General features: G+C 43.7%; 1 protein-coding gene across 2 annotated transcripts in view; it reads left to right on the top strand.

Annotated features, from left to right (window-relative positions):
* Positions 1-3,771: 3,771 nt before the first annotated feature.
* The window catches only part of UBE2Q2 (ubiquitin conjugating enzyme E2 Q2), a 50,626-nt gene continuing 38,243 nt past the window's right edge, over positions 3,772-16,154 (top strand). Inside the window, exon 1 of one of the 2 annotated variants that reach the window (XM_059823669.1) lies at positions 3,772-4,002. In XM_059823669.1, the coding sequence (XP_059679652.1) occupies positions 3,817-4,002 (186 nt within the window). In that variant the 5' untranslated portion in view covers positions 3,772-3,816. The remainder of the gene's footprint in view (positions 4,003-16,154) is intronic. The other variant, XM_059823668.1, reaches the window with a different exon arrangement.

Below are 16,154 nucleotides of genomic sequence, written 5' to 3'. Positions count from 1 at the left end.
TCTCTTTATGGGTATCGGGTATTATTTGTCTTTTCTAGTCTCAGGTTCTGCTGCTACCTGTGAAAAAGTTTTAAGTGTCTGTTCTACCCCAGGATCAGCTATTATCAAACTGCATCATCCATCACTAAAACCAATTTACACTTCCTCCCATCTCATTAACTTTATCCTTTTCTTTCTCCTTCTGCTGAGTTTCAGGGTTACAAAAGATCCGGGCCTTCGTTATTTCTAAAATGGCAGTTCCGTCTTTTGGTGCCTGCCATTTCTCTCAGGAAAGTGACATCAGAATTAAACAGAAAGACCCTTTCTAAGGGCTAGGGTCTAAATGAGAGAAGTGAGGTCAAAAAAGAAAACCATAAAGTACTCTCAGAGAAACAAATCAATCCTCTGCTAGGAACAAACAGTCAACTGAATGTACAGGAGATTCACTCAGGGGTGAAGCTGGAAATAGAGCAGACCTGGAAAAGGCATTCACAGGAAGAAAAGGACTAATATAAACTGAAATTCATTTTTGCTCTGGAACATCCTTTCTTTAAGCCCCAAACAACTCTTGCTTTCATCAAAGCCTGTCCATCCTGCATCATTGTTCATTACCTTCTTAGTGGCTCATCCTGAACTCATCTTCCCTTCAGTTCCCTTTACCGCTTGCTGCCAGCGCTCTGTCTCACCAGGGACATGTCTAGCTGATACGCTGGAGACAGGACTGGCAGTAAATGCTAATGGGAAAGAAAATTTTGGTCTAAACTGTTTGCCTCCTTTTTTTTGCCTTTTGTACCCAAGAAAGCAACAAGGAATCCGCTGTTTTTTCTGAGAGTTTCAGTTGAGGACTCTTACAAAACTTGTTATATTTAAATGAAAGGGAGGGAAAAGAAACAAAGAAGGTTTTGGAGGTATGGTATCTTCATAACAGAGAGGTTTGGCCAAAGTTCAGATCCCTGGAAGAGGAAATCTGGCTGTATGATAGATAGAGAGAAGATCTTATGATGTTGAAGATGTACATGCAGGAAGAAGGGTAGAAAAAAAATGGTGCTTACAGGCAATATAGATCAAGGGAACTTAAGAGCATCTGTAATTACTAGAATCTGACATAGTGCTCCTGAGGGTCTTTACCAGGATTGATTTCTTTCATTACCCAGAGATGTCATGTCTTCCCCTGTGTGCATTCATTTTGGTCTTTGGGAGACTCAGGTTTTCCTGAGTCATCTTGTGACCAGTGTGAGATTCATGTCAAAGCCCTATGGGAAGTCCCTGAAGGAAGAAACAGGAATGAATCAGACACGATGAACAACTCTTTACACCTCTGAAGCGGCCTCTGTATTCCAGAGAGCAAGGCAGCTCCAGAGTGTTCTCAAGGTCTTATCACAGAAATGAATTCACAGGCGATGTCACAGCTTGCACAATGCCTACTAAACACAGAGAAGTGCAACAGAATTTAGGGGAGTGGTGGCTGTGCGGCTGCATGTTGCTTCTTGAAGCCTGCAACAAAAAGGCAGACTGAAGGAGCTGAGGAAAGTTCTAGACCAGACTTAAACAATATATGGCTTACAGGAAACGTTTGGCCGATTAAGCAAGTTGTTTGGCCTGCCAGATGGTCAGAAGACACCGTGATGTTTGGATCACTGGGTGCCTGAGAGAGGTTCTCGTGCCTTCTACCGGCTTGCCAGCTAGTGCAGGCGAAGGGTCCCCCCTGCCAGCACGTTCGCACCTCTCAGCTGCACAGCTGCCAAAAAAAATACGGGGTGTTGTAGTCAATGGAGAGGCAGAGGAGAGGAAAAGCAGATGAGAAGACGGGGAGGGTGGAAGACCAGAGGTAGTGATAGAGGCAGTTCTGGTAAGGTATGACGAAAGGTGCGGTTTGAACTTGCTAAGCCTACCCACCTATCCGCTGCAGTGAGGGTTCTAGGTCAAAATCCTGTTGTGTGAGGGAAATAGGGCTGAGTCACCAAATTCATTCCTCTGCTGTTTCGTGCATCGCACCATGTAACACCTGACAAAGTCTGATTTGTTTAGTTTTGTCTCTGGTGTTCCCATAGAAAGGCTCTTCCAGGCCCTCCCTCTCTAATAGGTAGAGTCATAATTTTCTGCTGTTTATTTGTAGGTAATTTGCCCTTACACTTAAATCTTCCCTTATCTCTCAAAGGTTTTTACCCTGCCTGTCGATGCATCGACAGACAACAGTCTTAGCCGCTCTGTCTTCACTTTGCAGGCCATACAGTCTGAGTCAACAGACAGTTCAGCCCTTCTAGGAAAGCTGAGTTGCATATACTGTATAATAGCAGTCTTTCAAATGATGCCTAAAAAACCAGGTCTTTCAACTCTGTGGACTTTCTGCTGTCTTTCATTCAGAGTATTTAACCAGTGTCAATCCTTCCTGGCTTCTTTTGTAGCAAAGTATGCTCTTTGCAGCTCTCTTTGCTGGGAGGATAGGAGATTTCAAGCCCGCAAATCAGTAAGACTTCCATATGCTTGGAGTTGGGCATGTGCATAACTGTTTTTCTGGATCAAGATTAGAGTTCTCACCACTTGACAAGATTCAGCTTGTGGTTTGTTGAAGTGCTGCCAGTTTCTCTGGAATTGAAGATTTATATAAAATATCAATGTAAAAAAAAAAGGCAATTCCCTATTCCAGGTTTGTGTGTGTGCATGTGTGTACTGCATTAATTGAAAGCTGCTTGGGAAACAAGAGTGATGCTCTGCAACAGTATTACTTGTATTCACAGTAAACTCTTTATGCCATGTGGGAGCTGATCCTTTTTCCCAAAGAGCTGTCAGCTGTCTTTAGACAAAACCAGGCTGGAAAGGGACAAATAAAGGTGCAGAGATGATTTTTCCAGTGTCAGGAAGTGACAGAAATAGAGGCATCTCTTGACCCCTGAACCTAGCAAGTATTCACTTTACTCTGCTTTCATGCTTCATGGTGCTTTTACTGGGGGTAAAATGTTGTACAATTACAGAGGAACTTAAATGCAACACTAACAATTTTTCTTGGCCTCTGTATTGCTGCTTTTCAGCCTGCAAAGATCGACGCCAGGTCTTACTTGTATTGCTCCGTCAGAAATGTCGGGACAGGGATTCCTGGTTGATGTCGGCTGACCTCTAGGAGCACTGGAGACGGACAGGACTCTGAGGTGACAAGTGCAAGCCCAAGCTGCAGTTCTTCTCGCCAAAATACAAGCGCGCTGAGGAAGGAAGACCGCGCGCCCTTCCGCGGGGCTGAGCCGTAGAAGAGGGGAAAGACGGGTAAGCAGTCGCTGCGGTTCGGCACCGGGCTGCCGGGGGCAGAGGGCAGTGCCCGGGCAGGGGCAGGGGCCGGCGGGCAGAGCCCGCAGGGTGCCGCGGGGCAGCCTGGCGGTGTGCGGAGCGGGCGGGCGGCGGGACAGCCCGGCCCGGGCCGCGGGGGCGGTCGTCGGTGCTGTCCGTGGGCGCTGGGGCGGGCGCGGGGCGGCGGGCGGCGGCCCCGGGGGAGGAGCAGGGGGCCGGCCCGGCCCTGCTGCGTGCGTCCCGGGAGCGGGGCCGGCCTAGCGGGAGGAGGGCAGGGCGAGGGCGGGGCGGCTGGCGGGCCTGGCCCAGCCCGCCGGGAGGAAGGGGAAGGGAAGGGGGAGCGGGCTGCGCTGTTGCCCTTTTAAGCGAGCGAGTGGGTGCAGGAGGCTGGTACAAAGGGAGCTGCCGCCGCGCTCGCCGTCCCCCCGCCGCCTGGGGCTGCCCCGGCCCCCCCGCCCTCCCGCCATCTTCCGCCCCGCAGGCGCGGCCGGGGCCAGGGTCGGGCCGGGCTGAGGCGGAGGGAGGCGGCGCAGGCCCGGGCCCGGAGATGAGGCCAGGATGTCGGTGTCAGGGCTCAAGGCCGAGCTGAAGTTCCTCGAGTCCATCTTCGACAAGGACCACGAGCGCTTCCGCATCGTCTCCTGGAAGCTGGACGAGCTCCACTGCCAGTTCGTGCTCCTGCCGCCGCCGCCGGGCTCCAGCCCGCAGCCGCCGCCGCCGCTCACCATCCACTGCAACATCACGGTGCGGGGGCCGGGGCGGCGGGGGAGGGCCACGGCGGGGCACGGCCCGCCCTCGCCATTGTCTGCGGGGCGCGGGGAGGGGGCGCAGCCCCGCCGCGGGGGTGACTCAGCACCGGGGGGACCGGGCCCTCCGCCCGCTGCGGGGGCCGGGGCCGGGGGGGCTGCCGAGGCGCCCGGGCCCGCTTCCCCCCGAGGCTCTGTGTTTCCTCCGCCCCGTCCCCACCGCGACCGTAACAAAAGTTAGGGAGCGGGCGCTCCCGGCCTCTCCTCCCCGCCGGGGCGGGGGGCCCGGCAGCCCCTCGGGGGGCTTCTCCGGAGCGGCGGCGGGTGCGGGGGAAGGACGCGGGCCGCCGCGTCGCCTGCCGCCGCCTGCTTCGGGGACGGGAGCCGCGAGCCGGAACAAAGGGCGGCCGGGCCCGGGGCAGCGGGGAGAGAGCTCCCGGGCCGGCTCCCCGCCCCGCGGCCGTCCCCCGGGGCAGCGGAAGGGCGGCGGGGAGAGCAGAGGGGCCCTCCCCGCCTCCCCCGTCCCTGCGGCGCCTCGGCGGGGCTCGGGGAGCGTTTTCCTCCCTGCCCCGAGAGGTGGGAGCCCGGGAGGGAGGTGGAGGACGAGCGCTTTACTGAGTGCGCCACACCGCCGCGGCCTGGAGCCGGGCGGCCCGCCCTGACCCGGGCGGGGAAACGCCGCACGGGCGGGCCTGGGTGGCGGCCGGGCCTTCCCCCCGTGGGGGTCAGCCGGTGAGGCTCCGCGGGGGGGACCGCTGCGGGAGGACGGGGAAACTTTTCATTCTTGCCGTCGTGGAGGGACAAAATAGCGCCTCTGCTCCCCTGGCCAACAGTTGTTTTATCGCGACGGTAGCGTTGGAACTTGTGAAGGGGGTAGGGGCAGCCTTGTCGAATCCGGGGGGCTTCTACCTGCCGTTTGGTTTGGGATTTCTCATTTCTGTGTTTTGTTTTGCTTGGGCTTCCCCCCCTTAAATGCGCTGGGGTTTGTTTGTTTTAAATGAGTGGGAGGGAGGCAGGATAAAATGTTCAGTGTTGTGTGCCGTGGTAAAAATCCTCTGTGTTTTTAAAAGTTTAGGGCCTAAACTTGCCAAAGGATTTGAATATATTGGTGTCTGTGACTCATGTATAGCAAAGTGCTGTAGGGTCATTTTTATTGGACTGGCTGTAGTTGTAAGTGAACTTATGCCTTATCGAGATTCAGTTTAAGTGTAGAGTATTGAAAAATTTTGACTGCGTGAAAATAGGGTTAGTACGTTTGGGTTTGAGGAAGAGAAGCTCTAGAGCTTTTTTGTCTTTTGCCAATGAAAGGATGAAAGTTTCAAATAGTGTGGCGGTAGAAAAATGCATGTAAGTGTGAATATTTGAGTACTGAAAGACAAAAATGTGCATGTAAACCTGGCAAATCTAATAATCTTGATTGGATCCTTACTTGCCTTAAATTAACTTTATGAAATTAAAGGAGACTTGTTACAAGAATCTTCCAGTTAATTGTCATGAGAAGTCAGTTTTGTGGTCATGGGACTGGTGTTTGTTTTACTGGACACTTGTGTATATACTTGTAAGACGTAAGATGTTTTCTATGGTAAAATAAGCAAGATGCTTTGGTGTTCTTGTTTTTTAGACATGACCTATCAGATGACGGATTATGTGACTTCCTTTAAATATTTTTTATTTGGTAGAGAATGTTTCATTTCTGAGAAGTCTGGCTGTTTCTTTCCATACAACATGATCTACTTCTTAAGTCTATCTCTAAAGAGTAAAATAAAAGGTCTGATGATTGCGCACCCTCAGTTGCTAGTTGAATTTGATGGGTTATTATTTCTTTGTCAAGTGACAGCTAACAGGGAAGCCAGTAGTAAGGCCTGAAGTTTTTAGTGCCTTGGATTTGTGCTGTGGTGTATATCTACTTCTGAGGGTGCTTTTGTCATAGCTACTTTTGATAGTAATTCTTTCTTAACTTGCAAGAAATATGCCCACTTACTTGTAGGCCTTTGGTTGAGGTGTGTCTGAGCAAGCAAGAAACAGGCTTAGGTCACTCTTGGCATTTTTAGGTATTATTGAGGAAACAGTGTCTGCAATCTGCTATTGCAGTCACTTGCCCTAAAGGTTAAGAGGTCTTTCGTGTGCCATTAGAATTGTGGCATATGAACTTGCAAAAAGAACAGGAAAAGAGCTGTTTCAAACCTTAGAGCCAAGACTTCTGCTTTAAAAAGGGCTGTATCCGAGCTTCTTGAAACTTCTGTTTCAGTTGTCTGTGAGCAGCTTGGTGTTTTCCAATGTCGAGTAATTTTTGGCTCTTTGAGGTAGGTGGCTGTTTTCCCCATTAAAAATAAGTGGGAGGGGACAACCTGAGATAAAGAGGTGGCTCTCTTGAAACAAGTGGGCAGCAGATGACAGAGCCAAAAAGAGAAAGCTGACCTCTGGACTTCTGTTTTGTTTTTTTGATACGAGCGTTAGAAGTCTAAGCGTGACAAAAGTGAATTTTTTAAATTTTTTTTTATTTTTTTCCCCCCCCTCCCCACTGAATTGAGTCTCTTGGCTCTGACTACTCCTAATTGCCTCCAGTTTTTTTTCTGTAGGTACTGTAAACTGGAAAAGAATAAGTGTTGTTTACTGTGCTTCAGTGGATCTGCAGGTAGTGTGGGAACTAGAACTTCAAATGGCGATAGTGGCATGCAAAAGCTGGTAAGGCTATAAAGTTGTTGTTAAATATGTTTTGTTGGGGAGACTCACCCTCTTCATCAGAAGCTGCTATCTTAGTGCTCTGGATTTGCAGTGCAAATAGGTAACTTTATCTGTTTGCTTCTTCTAACCAACCGGTTTAACCCCTACAATGCTGATCAAGCCGGGATATTTCCCTTACTCAACAAAAGCTTATGGTAGATTGTGTGTCTGGGCGCTCAAGAATCCTCTTAGGGGGAAGAGTAAGCACAAAGCTCAATCATCACTTTTTTCATTGTGATTCTGTTTGGGTACCTCAATATTTTACCTAAAATGAAAGCTGTCTAGCAGTGTGTACGGATGCTGAAGTTACTGGATGGAGAAGAATCTGGTAGGGAAGGAAGCTTCCAGTGGCTTCTGCACTAAATCTGAAGAGAGACATGATAACTAAGTTGCTCTGATCTTCACAATGGATCTCTTCCTTTTCTCCAATCTAGAGAGAGAAGGCAGAGGAAACAGGAAATGTTCTCCTGGAGAGGTGGGGGAGAATGTCTGCTTAGGAACTGCATGGGTCTCCACAAGTCTCCTAGACTAAATTCCACAGTTAGATTAGAAGTCTGCCCTGGAATTTCTTACCGAGATGATTTTCTGATTGTCTGCAGTATGAGTTTGTAGAACTGTCAAAGTTAAGCATTTGCTGCAGCATCCTAGGAATAGTCTGCCTGTGATACTGAGCAATGCTTGAAATTAAAGCAAGATATATTTTACTCGATAGCTCTTCGGTTTCATAAAGTGACTGGCAAACTTTGTCCAAGTCTGTCCTTCATTATTTCTGGTAGTGACCCATATTGGAACTTAAATGGTTAATCGGGTTATTTTAAAAGAGGCACTTTAGGGTGGAGCCATCCCTGTCAGAAACATTGCTGCTTATTCCTGAGAACTGTCTAATTATTGAACTTGTTCAGGCTGTGTACCTTCACATTCCCATTTTGTTATGCCAACAGCAGTGTCTCCACTCTGGAGTCATATTTCTGTTTCTCTCAGGTTTCATTTTTATTTAACAGCAGTATTCAATTAATCAAGTTCGATAAACCAGTGTCCTTTACAAAGTATATGTATTTATCCTGGTCCTGTTTTGTACTGTTTTTTTGAAATAGTATCAAAACAGTGGCTTTACTTAGAGGAGTGTGTTTGTTGATCATGACTTTAGGTAAGTGTCTTTTAATGCAATTGTAGTTTCAGTTTGGTACCTTATCAGGCTTATGTCATAGTATTCCAAAGGGTGTGTTAGAATTATTCACTCTTTTCCTTGTTACTGCAAGACAAGGGACTGATTTGGACTGCTGTAAAACATCTTGGGTTTTTTATATAATCTCTTCAGAGGGAAACTGGATATTAATATCTCTCCACCCATACACAAAACAACTATTGAAATTCTGTGTCCTCAAGTAGCACTTGCAGGTAGAACGGGGTTTGCGTCAGCTCTGTGTGGGAGCAGATTTTGCCCCAAACAGATACTGGGCTCTGATGTGCAGTGGTATCCTTCATACATTAACAATTCAATTCATGTGATATGGCTGACTCCAGTATACTCTTGCTTCTCTGCTGGAAAGAAGTATCTTCTGCTTTCACTGAAAAATACCCTGCTGCTAAATCGGAGTTAAAGCTACTATGAAAGACTTGAAAAGGTTGCTGTCTACAGATAACTGCAGTTGATGGGAGAAGACTTTATTTTCCCTTCTAAACTAGAATGGATGAAAAGCCATTACCTGTGAAGCTTTTGACAAGTTGGGTATATACAGAAAGTGAGTGTATTAGAACATGCGATAGTTCTTCAAAGGCATAAGACTTTAATATTAAATGTACTCCTAGCTAATGCCTAGACAGCTGATAACCTTTTAAAAAGGTTATTTATTTGTACACAGAACTAACCACATAATGAATGAGGCCTTCAGTTCAAACCACAGATTTTTTTTTTGTTGTTGTAGATCACTAGACATTACGTAGTGAGGTTGAGACCTTTGTCTTGCAGCATATGGATACCAGGAGTAAATAAAAGCACACGCAGCTTTATCTTGGTAATACGTGCTTTTCTAACTAGACTTAGAGATATTTGGAGTTTTTTAAAAAGGCAGTCAAGTAACTATTATCAAACATAACTTATGCAATGGAAATTGAGAAGTTTAGTCTTGTTTTATTTAGTAAACCAAAATTAAGCAAACAAAAAACCCTGAAAGAGTGAGAGTTTTAACTTCTTTTTGTATGCCAAGACTGTAATTGGAAAAGGAATATTGCAAAAAGGAGTAGGAGGAATCTTTTGTGTGTGGAATGCATAGGACCTTATTTTCTGATGCTACACGTTAGTTGTGCTGTGTGTGAAAGGCTGCAACCAGTACTTCAGGATTTTGCAGGTCAGTTGTTCTGTCCCCTGTATAATGTATGAAGTGCTCCTAAAATGTCCTAGAAAGCTACAATGGTGGGCTTCAAATATAAGTGCTGGCTTATGTTGAAGTTTTAACGTACAGGAAATTGCACTTATTTCAAATGGGTTACTCATGTGAGTTAATGATACCCTAATTTCAGAATTGGGACTGTTGTGGTCCTCAGAAGAGCTTTCCCTGCACTTTGATAATTAAAAGAAGTTTTATGAAAAGAATTATTTCTTTTTACTCAGCATGCTTCCTCATGTTAACTGTTCAGGAGGTTTTTGTAAAAGACTGAAAGATAACCTCGTAATTTTTCTATGTTTCTTCATAGTCACTAATTTTAAAGAGACTAACTTAGAGTAGGGCTACTTTGTAACAGGCATGTGATGGTATGTGATGTTGCCTTTGATTTGTGTTGCCAACGATATTTACGTTGTGTCAAACTTGGAGTACTGATAGTTGACCTCACCAGAGACCTTTCTTATGCTACAAGAAGCAAGAGTGTATCTTGCTACTCTTGATTTTATTTTTTTTTCGGGGGGGATGTGTGTATGTGCCCACACGTGCACGCGCTAAGATTTTGGCTTTTCTGTTAAAGCTTTTTATCAATGAAATGAGAAAAATAAGGGAGTAGTGTAGAAAGTGCATTCTATTCTGGAAAATAAGGTTGCACTTCCAAATTCATCATGGCAATCTGTCTACAATGGAACACTGTAAAATCAGAAGTTATTCATGGAGTTGATCAACTATGTTCCCAAAAAAGAGTAACTTCATTCTGTCAGACTTACTCAGACTAGAATGAATCTGCAGGTGTTTTTTCTGTTATGCGAGGGGATGACATGTTGATATCCTCAAGATGAATTAAAAATTATGATTGCTAGGAAGAACAAAGTACTATGCACTCTGTTATACTGCTGTTGCTAGCAGACCAGCAAAGGCTATGTGCCTTGTGAAGTAGCCAAAATTGAGTTTACTGGATTAAGGACCTGGCTGGCATGTAAAAATTCTTTACTGGGTTATTGTTAATCTGGATCATTTCCCAGTCAGGTTCACTGTGTGGCTGCACAAACAGCTGTACCGTCACAACAGAGGGCATAGGAATGAGTGAGCGCTGGGGAAGACTGCTGAAGCCAGCACTGCTGACAGAGAGCTGCTTGCCAAGTGGTGGCTGAGTCCTCAGCGGCACTTGGGATTGCTCCTGTGTGGAATACCTGAGCCAGCATCAGTCTGGTGGGCCTACATGACTGTCTGGTTTGTTACAGTGACAGCTAAACAGAGACAACTGGACCAGACTAACTGGAAGTAGTTTGGGGTTTTGTTTACTTGTAAAATCAAATTCCTTTCAGGAGAACGGAAGATGCAAAGATGGAGACAGTTCTCTAAATAGTATTATTTAAAAAAAGAAAGGGGGCAAAACTTCTGGATAGGAACAAATGTTTGTAGAAGCTGATTAACAGCAATAACTACTATTTTAGTTATGCCTCAGTGTGGACTACTGTTCAGTACTGTCAGGGTGTTTGCCTTTATGTAGTTTTTGAAAGGTTATAAAACCCTGAATTCCTGGCTGAAGTTGATTTTTTTTTTTTTCTTTAGACCATGAATGGTAATATGCCGTTTTTAAGACACGTGATAGTTTATGATTTTATTAAGCGTTCTACTGTATTTCTTCAGCTGCAAGCTCTGTAGGAGAAGTGAAAATGACCTGTCACCAACTCATAGAAGACAAGCGGAAAATTAAATGACTGATTATAGTAAGGAGAGGCTGTTTAACATTTAGATCTTATATCAGCCTGCCTGTATTCAATACAGTTGAAGCTAATATGATCAGAATAGTTCTCAGTTGATCTTTGCTGGAAACAAGCATACCAGTTAGTGTATGTCTTATTGATTTCTTGCTTCCAGCTGTAACCTTTAAGTGCGGTATTAAAATAAAGACCTTACGTGTTTTGTTTATTAAAATAAAGACCTTACGTGTTTTGTTATCTCATGCATACAAGACATCCTGGTATCTTACGTACTGTAGAGCAGTTAGTGCATCATTTCTTGAGATTTAGTTTGGATGGTATTCTTACTTCTCTCAGATCTCTAAATTTTAACTCCTTGAAAAGAAAGAGTTCAATATAGTTGCAGATCTTGCAATAGCTTCTACAGTGTGTATTCAGAAAGGCAGAAACTTAAACTCTGTCAGAACTTGTATAGTGGCATTAGAAAAAAATTAAAGCGTTCCTGTGCAGTGGTGTTCAAGATACCACAGGCTTCCTTGAATTTTTGAAGTAGGAAATAACTGTGGTAAGAGTGCGGTATTTAACTTATAAATGGTAAACAGCGGTTGAACTCCATGGTACTGAAATTTGGCGGCGGGGGGGAACAAAGTGCCATCTAAATGGCTCTAATCTGAAGGCCAGTGACTAAGCAGCAGTCAGGGCAGCTGTGTATGTGTCGCTGTGAGGGGAGAGCTCTGGAACCTGGCAGGAGGTGGCTGGAGTGCTGCTCAGGTGTAAGAGCAGTAGAGCAGCAGGACCTCTGTTAGCAGCGGGTGGGGATGAAAAATCCTTGTACCTGCAGATGTGTCTGGAGCACTGCAAGTTTGTAAAGGGGTGGGGTGGGGAAGGGCACAGTGCCTTTAATGGAAAGGGGGGTAAGCAATTTGAACACTTGAAAGACACAAATTCCTGGAGGTAAAGAGAATGAAGGGGAGGAAGGGAAGCCTGGATTTTTGGGTGACAGCAGAAGTGACACCAGACTTTGCATACTGAGCAGTGACAGTCTAAGTGATACAGGCAAGAGCAGGTCTGCTAGGAAACTTTTCTTTTTCAAGTTAAGTCAGGGAGAGTGTGACATGTTGCAACTTAGTTATAACCACTTCAGTTCTAGCCATATTAGAAGCCGTTTCTTGCTACTCTGGCTTTGTGACACTAATGTCAATGATACCTTCTCAGAATGTACTTGTCTGTATAGTTGCAGAAGTAGGTAATTAATAACTCTTGATAATTTGAATGAGTTGATAATTTGATTCAAGTAACGAGACTTCCTTTAGGAATTTGGGCACGTAAGATACTGTGCTGCTGGTAAAGAAAGAGTATTGGGGAATCAGATTTGCAAAATACCTTTCTCTTTAGTGCGTGTGTCTAGCTGCTTCTTAGATAAACCTCGCCAGCTTGAGTGCATGTATAATGCGCGCATTAAAGAAGAGAACCCCTTGTGGCTGAGGGTTCTAAAACAACCATCCTCTGACAACTGTCAAGACGAGACTACAAGCACACAGTGGGTTTTTTGTGTGTGAGGAGCAAGATAGGTTGATCCGATTGCTGTGAGGTGCTATGGTAAAAATCTGGATTCTACTATCAGCTCTACAACCTTCTTCCCAATAAGCAAGTCACTTAGTCTTCAGCAATGCTATGTTCTTTGCTCAATTTTCAGGGTGGGTGATCTGTAACTTTATTTGTTGCTGTTAATAATATTGGCAAAGCAGTGTTCCTTAGCTCCCTTAACTGGGTTGGCCCTCTAAAACAGTTTTCGTTTTCAGAGACTACATGCTGCTCTTCAGCAACTGTCACTTGCTATGCTGTTAGCTAAGCTTAGTGTTAACTTAAGAGTTGTGTTTGAGCAGCAGTACGTTAACATTTGGTGGGTTTTACTTTGGGTCCGTACAAAAGTGCTAAGGGTGTTTGCCTTTTCTGTAAATTTCTTTGAATGAGTAGATGGCCTGCTGCCCTATAATGATGACCTGGAGAATAGTGAAGATCAATAGCTGTTTTAATCAGAAAAGTGCCTTTTTTGCTTTTATGGTCAAAGTTTGTATTTTAATTCTGTGTAGTCATGTTATACTGGACAAGTAGCCTGCTGCCTTTTGTTTGGTAAGGGTAGTGGATGAGGTTGTGGCAACTGATAAGAGAGTTTGATAAACCTGTTTTTCCAAGCGTAATGTGCAATTTCGTATATCAAAATCGGCAGTTGGGGCATTTTGCGTAGATCAGTTTGAAGAATGACTAGCTGTAAAAACTTGACTACAAGAACTTGACCATAAGAAGTGCAAGAACTATGATGCCACATCTGCATTCATGTTTGTGACCATTTGAAGTGATGTTTTGTGCTTTGCTACTTTGGTTGTATGTGTTTTGGCTTCTTCTAAGGTAATGATGTTTGAGCAGTGAGAGATTTAAATGTGTGCACCTGTATAGAGACATGGACGTAAAACACAGAAGTAGCTTAGATTATTTCACAAACTTTGAAAAAAATTATTGGTCTCTTGTATTTGCCTGGTTGAAAGCAGCATTTGCTTAAGTCTTTTCCAGGTTGTTTTTTTTTTTTCTCAAAATGTTATTTTCTGTCTTAGGTGTATCCAAAGTAAAAAAGTTGAAGATTCTGTAATAATTTCAAAAGAATTCTATGGGCCTGGGTTGAACAAATGAATTTGTGCAGGTGAAGCTGCAAATTACAAGCTGCTTGGGTTTTGGAATAATTTTTACACAAGTGAATTGCCATTGAAATACTGTCCCTTAGATATGCTGCAGTCACCATTTTATGAATATTGGCCCTTGCAGTTGCTGCTGAATCTGTATATTGCCAAAAGTGTTCCATAATGTAGGCTTTCAGTTCATTTAAAACCTGCTGTAGTCCACACGCACTCATACAGAAAGCGGCTGTGCAAAATGGCAGACCATTGCACGTGTGTCTGTAAAAGCCTGATGTGACAGGAGGGGAACTGCTTTGCTCTGCCCAAGAGGATGTCTGTTGTGAAAACAAAAGTAATGTCCATAATCGTTCTGCGTGCTCTTAATAGAAACATTTCCTTGTAGTTACTTTTGTGGTAGCCTTTTATAATCAGTAGAATTTGTTTGTATAGAGAACTATATTTATTTTTGTTTGGGACAATTTGTGATGGTAGAGTGAATTTTACAGGTACCTATAGAGTTGTGGTTTGTTATGGTCTTCCTGTTCTGTGAGGCACATGCCTTTGACCCTGCCTTCTCTTAACATGGCTGTATTTAATAACATCAACAATTCTAAAACAAGACACTCTGCTACACTTGCATCATTCCCTGGAGAGTGTGTGGGAGACGAAATCTATGACCCTGTTAGTTGTGTTGTTTTAATGCGCTCCTGAAGGTATTCAGTTCTGCAGTGATGAGCATATTAGCAGAACCTGCACAGAACAGGATTATGGGTTTCTTTCACCTACCTCCTCTAAAGGTGCAAGATGATTAAGCTCTTGCAATCGCCAGGGGTCTGATGAAAGCATGCTGCTTCATCTGGGATTGTCTTGTATAGGCTGTTGCTGTCAAGACAGTCATTAAACTCAAGGGTAGAATTGCAGTAATTTTCTGTGTTTGAGAGATACGTGTATTTTAGTCAGTTGAACTTGGTGCCTTACCAAATGCATGAGTTGTAACAAGTATTTTCACTGAACTGAGCATGTCAGGCTTTGACTTCAGGAAGAGTGTAAGAAAATCAAAGCTAATACAAGCTTGCTTTCTGTGGTGTAGAAACAGTTAAGAGCTCTGTTTAACTGAACTCTAGTGAATAAAAGATGTCCTCTTGTTTGTATGCGTTGAGCAAGTTAGTAGTATGTTGTATACAGTCTTAAAAATCCAAAAGGAAAAGCGGGTTGAAGTTTTCTCCTTGTTCAGTAGAGGTGGGTAAAATTCACTTTGCTTCCTCCCCACCCCCAATATTAAATTTTATTTTTAAACCCGCCATTGTATACACTTTCCTTATCTTTTAGAACTCTGGATCACTGAACTATTAGATTCTTAAAGAAATGACAATTCTTGCGTATGTAAAAGAGGAAATTTTTACTTGAACTTGGAAATTAAATGTTAGAATATTGTAATATGTTTAGTAACTCATTCAGTCTGTACAACAGAGCACATAATGATGTCTGGATGTTTGAAAATACAGCTTTTGGGGGTTTTAGTAACTTGAGGTTTCTGGGAAATAGTTTTATTTGGATTACTTCCAATGAAATTTCAAAAAAACCTGAGTTGAAAGTGACCCTTCATGCTTTCTTCTTTTTTTAATTATTATAAGGAATGGGATGGGAGGGCAGATGATAATCTGCTGACTTTTAAAGGTTCTTAGCCTGTAGATTTCACGGGTACTCAAGTACTTAGTGGTAGAAAATGCTTACTTGCATCTTAAGCTGCCTCTGGAAAATTTGGCCCCTAATAATGGGAAGCAGTCTGTCAGTTGTGTAATCACAGCTAATACTCTTTTAAGAAGCTGTAAGTACTAGTGTTTTATAATCATCAAGCTAAACTTTATCTTTAAGAATATTTTCTCAAGTCCTGATATTTTTATTAGTATTAATTCTGGTTTGTGGGGTTTTTTCCCCCTCTAAAGGCAGGTTGACACAGGTGAAAAATTCGTAAGTAGTGAATGATTGTCTAACAACTTCAAATAATATGTATTAAATTGTAGCTAATTGTGTAGTTGATCTTCATTATTTTTTGCATGTTTGTGTAGGATGTGTATATGATCCCTAACCAGTGGGACTTGATTTTATTTTTAAAAAAAATCTAATTCTTCTGTTTAATTCAAATTAAGCTAGAAACTTGGTAGCATCGAAGTGTCTGCTGAGGGAAAGCCATCTATGATTTAAGATCAATTACTTGATGTGTGTTTATAGCTGCAAATGTATTCACCTTGAAAAGACTGCATTAGTCCTCTGAAATGTCTTGTTCCATTAGGATTTACTTACTTCATTACCAAGATTTGTGTGAGCTAGAATGGCCTCTTGCTAGCCTTCTCGAAGCAATTAAGCTGTTTAAAAGATCTGGGGGTTTGACGTTCTGTTGTTTGGACATAAAGGAGGGTGGACAAAAAAATTTGGGACTGAGAAGATAAGTCAGAAGTGCTGTTATGAAAATCAGCTACGTTTTAGCTGTATCTGGTGTAAAAAGAACAGAACTAGGTTCTGTCAATGATGGAGATTTTGCAAAAACTTAGAAACAGAAATCAAATTGGCTGCATTTTGTTCAGCCAGTATACTAAGGACTTTTAAAAGAAAAAAAAACCACTTTTTCAGTTTAAGATGATCTGGAAATTAAAGAAAATTAAGAAC

The sequence above is a fragment of the Gavia stellata genome, chromosome 13 (genome assembly GCF_030936135.1).
Source record: "Gavia stellata isolate bGavSte3 chromosome 13, bGavSte3.hap2, whole genome shotgun sequence".
In the NCBI taxonomy this organism is placed as follows: domain Eukaryota; kingdom Metazoa; phylum Chordata; class Aves; order Gaviiformes; family Gaviidae; genus Gavia; species Gavia stellata.
This window is presented reverse-complemented; position numbering and strand designations above follow the sequence as displayed.